At 37.6% G+C, this 9,210-nt stretch overlaps 1 protein-coding gene across 8 annotated transcripts in view; it reads left to right on the top strand.

Annotated features, from left to right (window-relative positions):
• Positions 1-9,210, top strand: part of ptprfa (protein tyrosine phosphatase receptor type Fa) — a 351,362-nt gene that overhangs the window by 274,400 nt on the left and 67,752 nt on the right. For all 8 annotated transcript variants that reach the window (XM_049479799.1, XM_049479803.1, XM_049479804.1 and 5 more), the window contains one exon: positions 7,827-7,944. In XM_049479799.1, coding sequence (XP_049335756.1) covers positions 7,827-7,944 — 118 coding nt within the window. The remainder of the gene's footprint in view (positions 1-7,826; positions 7,945-9,210) is intronic.

The raw sequence follows: 9,210 nt of genomic DNA, 5'->3' as shown, positions 1-9,210 counted from the left end.
CTAAATCATCATCATGACACACACACACACACACACACACTGCAGGGAGTTAGCCAGCAGGTGAAATCATCACTGGGGTGTTTGTCCGCTTCAGATGGAGAGGCTGTATATCATAATACCTTTAGTGTGACATTTACTAAAGCAACAGCAGCAAAAATACAACTACAAAACTCAGCTATCCCTGTCTAAAATCACATACTGTCCCCAGAGCATGGGCTTATGGGATTTGTAGTGTTTTATTGGTACATCAATCACCCGAGCAATACAAGACAGAGTGTAATCTCTCTCACTCTGGAGCTGAAAGGCGGGTTTGGGCTGTTTTTGGCCGGAGAGTATCTGTCTTTATTTGGGAGTCTGTGGTGGCTTTTCCAAGTTTAAAGTGACAGTACACAACAGTTTACCCATTACCTCATAAGAGTTCAGTGTGTGAGGTCCACTTCTTTAGTGTTGCACTGAAGCTATGAGACTAAAGTAGCGTAATGGTACCACTTTAAAATAAGGGTTATTTTTAAAGGGTTTATAAATAGTTAACAAAGGAGCTTATTAACTGTTATTAATTAGGTTATAAACCATTAATAAGCTGTTACAACACATACATAAAAAGTTTCTACTGTTAAACCTCAGATCTTACTGGATGCTTATCTTACTTTGCCTTTTCCATCAGTCGGCATTAAAATTTCTGTTAATAACCTTAGTTTCATTTAATTATAAAAACATATTTAATGACTAAACTGAATATATTCTATATTATTTTAGGAGATATGTTAAACAAGTTATTTTTACTGTTGTTCTTTCTACTTATGTGTTGTAATTATTGCTTATTAATGTTTTTTTTTTACGTATTCACAACACAATTTATGATAATTAATAAACTCCTTTATAAACTATTTATAAACCCTTTATAAAGGAGCTTTATTTTCAAGTGGTCAAAAAATAGCTAACAATACAGTAAAAAAAAATATGTATTATTGTTGAATTATGTAATTTAATTGTTTTTGATCTGTATATTCGTATGTGTGCGTGTGTGTGTGTGTGTGTGTGTGTGTATCAGTGGGATGCAGAAGACTCCATGGACTATGTGAGTAACCCACAGTGTGTGTTGGTGATTTTAGGCTTGAGAAAGATGAGATTCTGTCATGAAGTGTCTCATGATTGGTTTGATTGGTTTGAGTTTGGGAACTAACAGCATTACCACTTCCTTACGTCTCTACCTCTCCTCTACTCCTACACTACTCCTACAATAATCCTATACTTCTATCTATCTACAAAACTACATTTCTTATTACCTGTCTATATATCCATCAATCTATCCATCCATCTACCCTCCCACCAGTACATCTTTTTGCCCAACCCAAACCTAGCAACCCACATATCAGCCAACCAACACATTAATTCATCCATCCACTCATTCACCCAACTATCTATCCATCCACTCATCCATCCACCCATCTATTATTTTACCCATCCATCCATCTATCCATCCATTCACCTCAACCATCCATGCACCCACCCACTTATCCATTTATCTATCCATCCATCTATCTACCTACCTACTTACATGTCTTCCTACCCATCTACCAATGCTTCCATCCATCCAGTCGCTCACTATTCCAGTGTGTATTGCTGTAGTTTCGTGTGTGTTTGGAAGAGTGTTGGTTTGCTGTGATAACTGACCTCTGGAATAGGGTTGTGTGAGCATGACTAAAGCTGTGTGTGGTGGTGTTGGTGTTAATGATGGGTTGATTAAATGTGAAAAACCATAATTTTAACTGGTCCAAGGAGCAAAAGGAAAAAAACTGTAGATACAAGGGTTTTGTCCAACAGTGATGTTATGAATGTGTAACACACAGAAGTGTACCCTGACATTTTTTATCTTAACCCTTTAGAATTGCCCAGATTTTTAGTCGCTCTTTATTCCCTCTCAGCTCTTTTCAGCAGGGCTCTGATGAACTGAATGGTAGAAGTGATATTTTTGCCAAAGCAATTATTATAAGAAATGAAGGAGGAGAGGAGGAGAGGGGTTATTGTCATCGTTCCTCTGCTCTATAACTTTCCCTGTTTGTGGAAGAGCAGAGAGGAGCTCTCCTGTGTTCAGTCAGATTAGAGGTGTAATTACTGAGCTGAATTCTAATACTCTCATTTACTGCTCTATATTCTCCCACAGTGGAGCTGCCTGATACACACACACACATACTCTCTCTCTCTCCTCTTTCTATTTTTCCTTTCTTTCTTTCCATCTCTCTCTGTTTGTTCTTCACTTGCTTTTCTCATCTCTTTCTCTGCTCCTTATTTCACTTTTTTTGTTCTCTACTCCGCCTTTTCTTTTTCTACTTCTCCTTCTCCTTCTTTAAGGTTCTCTCTCTCTCTCCACCTCTCGTTTTCTACTCTCTATTTCCATTTCTCCATCTGTCTCTTTTCGTCACTCCCTCTTCTTCTCTATTCAGCTCTTTCTCTCACTCACTCACTCTCATCTTTTCATCTTCCCTTTTTTCCTGGTCTAATTTTTGATTCTATGTTCTCCATCTCTCTTTGACTTTTTCTCTATTTCTCAGTCTATCTCTCCCAGTTTCTCACTTTATATCGCTTCTTCTCATCCTTACGACTGTTATCTCACTGTTTTCTCTCTTTTTTGTATCTGTTTATCGAATTATATGTCTTTTCATCTGTGTGCTATTCCTTCTTCTTCTTCTTCTTCTTCTTCTTCTTTTTCTTCACTTATTTAGCTTTGTCTCTTTCTCCACTTTATTTTCTCTCTCTCTCCTTCTTTATATCTTTCGCTATTGTCTATATGTATTTCCATCATTCTCTCTCTCTTTTCTCATGTTTTACTCTCAATCTATTTTTTTCTCTACTTTCTTCATTTCTCTTTTTTCATTTGCTTCATCTGTCTCTCTTTCCATCTCTCTTCTCTGCCCCCCCTTACTCTCAATGACTGTCTCTCAGCTTATTCTATATTTCATTAAATTTCTCTCACTTTTCGTCTCTTTATCTTCCCTTTTTTCCTGGTCACATTTCTGATTCTCTGATCTCCAACTCTTTCTGACATTCTCTTTATTTCTCAGTCTATCTCTCCCATTTGTTCCTTTCTCACTCGTTGTCTCCATCACTCTTTATGTGTGTCACAAGCCATCATATCTTTCTGTGTTCTGTCTTTCTCACTTTGTCATTTTTTTCCTATTTTTTTCCTGCTCTGTCTCTTTCCCCACTTTATTTCTATTTCTATTTCTAATTTTCTTTCTCTCTCTCTCTCTTTTCTTTGTCTCTACAATCTATATTTATCTTTATTAATTGCCTTTTCTCTCTCTCATCCTCTCTTTCTTTGTTTCTTTCTTTCTTTCTTTCTCTTTGTCTCTTTCTTTATTTCCCTTTCTCCTATTGTCTCTCGATCTCTATCACCATTCTATAGATCTATTCCTTTATATATATATATATCTCCTTCTCTCTCCATGACCATATCTCTATCTCTCTCTCTCTGTATTTTCTGTTCTTTTCGTTTCCTCTTTCCTTTTCTTATGAAAGAGTGTGAAGGCGGTGTGAGCTATCAGTGCAACAAAAATGAATATTCAATCTACTGAAGCCGCTGCGCAGACTGACGCTAACTGCACACACCTGTCAGACTCTGAGCTCTGAGGGTTCAGCAGATAGCAGAGCCTTCAACACGTTCAGACACAGGAGGAGCTGAGAGCTGGGTGATGGCGAGGTACCGGTCTTCTGTTCTATTCTGCAGGAGAGAAATTCTCCTCTGGATCAGGAAACACACACTTCCAATATCTCTTTCTCTCTCTCTCCCCTTTCGTCTTCTGATCCTCTGATCCGCCCACGCTGTGTGCCGTTCTCTCTCTTATAGACATGCATGAAGACCTGAAACTCATTGTGCTTTTATAACACACACACACACACACACACACACAGTGCGCATAATCTGCACGTTTAGACTCACACACTCGCTCCATGCAAAAACACACCGGCAGAGTGCGTCCGATTAGCAGGTTTAAAAGGCCTGGTACATCAGACCCCGTCTCGCTCTGTCTCTGTGATATGGAGATTAATGAGACAGTACTGTCACATCACTTCACACAGGTAAAGACAATTCCTCCCTCTCTCTCTCTCTTTCTTTTTAGTGGTGCTCATTCCATTTTAAACTCTCCACCTCTCCACCGTGTCTCTATCTCTCTATCTATCCTCCCAGCCTTAATGCAAGGCTCCGGCTCAGGCTCAGGCTCCGGCTCAGGCTCCGGCTCCAGCCACCGTGGCAGATTAGAGAGAAAGAGTTAAAAAACGAGTGCAGGCGAAGGACAGGCGAGAGAAAACACTCCTCACCGAACACCAAAGAGAGATCCCCCACCATTAGAATAATGAGACATTTAAAGAGAATGTAAAAGCTGAGGATAATTCACATTTCCCTCTCATCTCCCAGCCCAGCCCTCGCCCAGCCTCCGCATGCCCGCCGAGCGCTCAGGTTATAAAACTCAACTTTAATTAGGACGGGAAGCCTGTGCTATTCCAGGCAGCGGAAGCTTATTATTGGTGGAGAAACTCTGAAATGATTTATATATGATTATAGATCATTTATTACAGGGCTCTTGAGCATTGACCTTATCAGTAGCATCAGTAGCACTTTTTATAAATGTCAATGTCATAAATGTCAGACTCATAACAATATAATGTGCATTATAATGCATTCTTAAGGCATTATAAACATGATATAGCCATGTTTGCATGAAGTGCTAGAGACATTGAGAGACTTGAGTAAAAGTGCTCTATTAAAAAAAAGTGTTTGAGCTCCACACTTAAGTAGAAGTACAGTAGAAATAAGGTATGGTACTCAACTTAAGTATTTCAAGTAGTTAATTTCATAATTGCACTACCCAAGTACTGAAAGTAAAAGTACAGTACTAACTGTTTTATGTAGTTATTACAGAAATTAAAAGTTTAAAAGTTTGACAATCATTTTTTTATATATTATTATAAATGTTTTTGCTAAAGCACACTCACAATGTATTTGGCTGTAGCAACAGCACAAGCACTGAAATATTAAAAATAAAGTACATGTACATGAAGGTTAATAAGGCTAATAGCTAATTAGTTGTTAGCATGCCAGCTAATATTAGTGCTCATAGACACTTTGAAACTTTATTGAAACTCTTCAGTAAAATGCATGCATGCATCTGCAGTTTTGCTCTTTAAACATTTTTAAACATTACTGGATAAACTGGGTATTTTTTGTCGTAAACATGTTAGTGGCATTTATCACATTTTTCGCGTTATAAGGCGCACTTAAAATCCTTATTTAATTTTTCCCAAAACTCGCCACAGTGCTTTATAATCTGTTGCACCTTATGTATGAATTCTACCAGCCAGGTATAAAAGAGCAGGAAAAAACAACTACACTGAAGTACTGAGTTATAAGGGTGAGTTTTCAGTGAAGTTTCTCCAGCACTAAGGCTGGGTGCAGCAGCAAAACAAGCTATGTGGGACAAACCACTAGCTGATAGCGCTGCGGGTTAATACCGTAATACTCACTGAGGATTCCTCAGTCTAGTGCTAGCACTGCAGTTAGCGGCTAATGCTAGCACTGCTGCACCCAGCCTTAGTGCTGGAGAAATTTTCTGAAAACTTATCTTTATTTTTTTGGAAATATTGGAAATCTAAGCTTACTGTAAATAAACATATGCGCTGTTTTACTCACCCAAATAAACAGTGTTGAAATTGAAAAATGTTCATTAATAGTTGTCTTATAATCTAGTGCAACTTATAGTCTGAAAAAAAATATGTGGTAAATAGACATGAAATAACAAAAATATTGTTTATTAAAAAATGTATCATCCACAATTTGTTAAGTATAGTGATTTAAAAAAAATCTAAGAAGTATTTTGTCTTGAAAGCATTGAAAGCAGTCCATTATTTACTGTGATGCTCACGCACCCCTAATTACTTTTGCAAGTAATAACGTTAAGCTAAATATCAGCATCATCCTTCATATCCAGCTCTTACTCAGCTATATCAGCAGGTCAATTGAAGATTATTGAACTTTAAGTTTAAATTTAAAATGTTAAAAAGTTTAGGAACAAGATGTATTACCTCAGTGAAATAATGGCAGGTAAAAGTAAATGTAAATGTCTGTGAAAAGTCTGTCAGAAAACATTATGAGCGCTGAGTTCCCTAAAGAAGCAGCACCGCTCCTGACTGCACTCAGCATCTATAAGCCGAGGAGCTGGAGTTTCTACTGCAGACCCGGTTCTTCTCATTTTGGATCCTTTCAATCTAAAATAAGCTGCCAAATCTCTAAAGTGGAATATGAGAGAAATGAACGACAACAAATCCGCTGCTGAACCACCTGAACAGAGTTTCTACACGGCTTTTAAGAAACAGGATAACTGAGTGCTAAAATTATAGCAGCCTGTTGTTTTTTTAAATATTTAAATGAGTCCTAAGTAAGCTGGAAGTGAGCGGTGCTGCTGGCGGCTGTACTGAAATAATGTGCGTATTTGTTTTGAGGCGAGTGATGCTCCCCCCTGTAGAGCATCCAAACACTGCTGCATCCAGTGGGTTTACATTCCACTACAAACTTTCTGTTTTCTTACGTGTTTAGATCTTCTGCTGCTTCAGAAATGGAAAAAGTTTGCTTGTTTGTCTCGATAATCTGAAAACGTAACTTTTAACTTGATCTACAACTCTGGTAAAAAAAAAAAAAAAAAAGAAATCACTTAAAAATGATGAGTTTCTTTGATTTTACCAAATTGAAAACCTCTGGAATATAATCAAGAGGAAGATGGATGATCACAAGCCATCAAACCACCAAGCTGAACTGCTTAGATTTTTGCACCAGGAGTAAAGCAGCATAAAGTTATCCAAAAGCAGTGTGTAAGACTGGTGGAGGAGAACAAGATGCCAAGATGCATGAAAACTGTGATTAAAAACCAACCAGGGTTATTCCACCAAATATTGATTTCTGAACTCTTAAAACTTTATAATGCTCCTCTTTTTTCTTATTTCAGCCATTTCTCATTTTCTGCAAATAAATGCTCTAAATGAGAATATTTTTATTAGCAATTTGGGAGAAATGTTGTCTGTAGTTTATAGAATAAAACAACAATGTTCATTTCACTCAAACATAAACCTGTAAATAGCAAAATCAGAGAAACTGATTCTGAAACTGTAAATAAGTCATAAATGGCCATTTTATTTAAACCATGTTTTTTTTATTTATACACTTACTGGAGTTTATCAGCTTTAAGCATGTAGAAGTTAAATAGCAACACTTACGTTTAGTGTTATGATTTAATTAACACTCTTAGGACTCCGGGTGGTTTAGCAGACAAAAGCGCTGCCACAATGATCGGGAGATTGCTGGTCCGAATCCTGGTCATGCAGCTTGCCATCAGCCCTAAAGGGAGCACAATAGGCCTTGCTCTCTCTGAGTGGGTAGATGGAGCTCTTTCCCCTCATCACTCCTAGGGTGATGTGGATCAGCACAAGGCTGCGTCTGTGAGCTGATGTATCGGAACCGAGTCACTGCGCTTTCCTCCGAGCATTAGCGCTGTGATGCTACTGTGTGATGCATGTGTCAGAGGAGGCGTGTTCTAGTCTTCACACTTCTTGTGTTGAGAGATTACTAGCGATGGGGGGGATATACAGCTGAGTGATGCTCAGTGTGTGTTGTGATGGTATGAGCTGGTATGAGCACACAGCAGTGCTGCTGGCGTTTTTAAACACTTACTGTCCGCTCTATTCCTACCTAGAACACTCCTACCTAGCTGGTCTCTCTCAAACACAAACCCACACACTCTCAGGCTGATCATGCTCTCTCTCCTCTTTCTCCTCAGGATGCCTTCATTACCGGCCTGCAGGCGGAGACCTCCTACTCCATCACTGTAGCAGCGTACACGACTAAAGGGGACGGAGCGCGCAGTAAAGCTAAAGTGGTGACCACATCCGGAGCAGGTCTGTGCGCTTCATTACCATTCCATTCAGAGACAATAGAGTCAGTGAGGCCAGGATGTTGGATGATCACAACCCTACATCATCCCCAACTTATTAATTCATCCCTGAAGCACCATCATTCCAGAGAACACAGTTCCACTGCTCCACAGCTCAATACTCCGGGGCTTTATATCCCTCTAGTCTATCTCTCTCATTAGGCATGGTGCCAGTAGATTCATGTTTATTTACTCCATAGAGTCCTATTATTAAAGTCCTCTTTTATTGCCAATACTTCTCTACAAGGATTAGACAAGCTGTGTGTGTGCAGTTGCACATCTGTTTCAGAAACAGATGCAGCTGTTTTATAAAACAGTACAAGTGTATACACCTAGTTATTTATATATAGATATATATATATATATAGTTTTTCCATCATATTTACACTGTCCAAATTATCCATTGACCACACCCTTTCCAGTAGGTGCACCTACTGCTGACACTCCTGGCTTTAGCTTATTTTTATCCTTTTTGCCTTATGCATTAAAAAATAGTGACATAAAAAAAAAAGAATTGAAAGCATTTTATATAAAAGATCGTTCAGTTCATTCATTTTTTTTTCTTTTTTGATATTTGTAGATCGAATATATACCTTTTTAATTCTTCATCACAGCTATTCCGCAATTTTCCCCTGCTGAGAGTTTTTTTTACATCTATTTTTTTATAATTATCTTGGCATTTACTTTTAAACTTTTATACTTATGATGGTTTTTTTTTTACAATATTGCGATCATTTTGGTCATTATTGTTTTTTTGTTATTTATACGTTGTTTCCAACATATGTTACGATCAATTATTACTACCAGAAATTAGATTTTATGCACTTTTTCTATTTCAGTATTATTTTGTTTTGCCTCTTTTGTCTCAATAAAATCAAATTTATATTCCATTTATAATATCCCAAAATCTAGTGAAAGAGCAGATGATTTTACTGTTCTAATTCTCACAACATCCTTTTAATTCATATTAATACCCTTGATTTCAGAAGAAACATTGGATCAGCAGGTATCTGCAAACATTTTAAAGTATTAGTCATAAGATATTATAATCATATACATGACAAATATAGTTCTTTCATTCATAAATATACTGCAGATATTCACTGTATAATAGAATAGAATATAACAGAATAGAATAGTCAGGTATGTCTGAGTGTGTGTGTGTGTGTGTGTGTGTTATGTGTAAATAAAAAGGAGGGAAGAGGCTTTTGCAGTTCATTCAGAGTTCACT

This window comes from Astyanax mexicanus, chromosome 5, assembly GCF_023375975.1.
Source record: "Astyanax mexicanus isolate ESR-SI-001 chromosome 5, AstMex3_surface, whole genome shotgun sequence".
NCBI lineage: Eukaryota > Metazoa > Chordata > Actinopteri > Characiformes > Acestrorhamphidae > Astyanax > Astyanax mexicanus.
The sequence above is the reverse complement of the archived record's forward strand: the minus strand, read 5'-3'. Positions and strand labels throughout refer to the sequence as shown.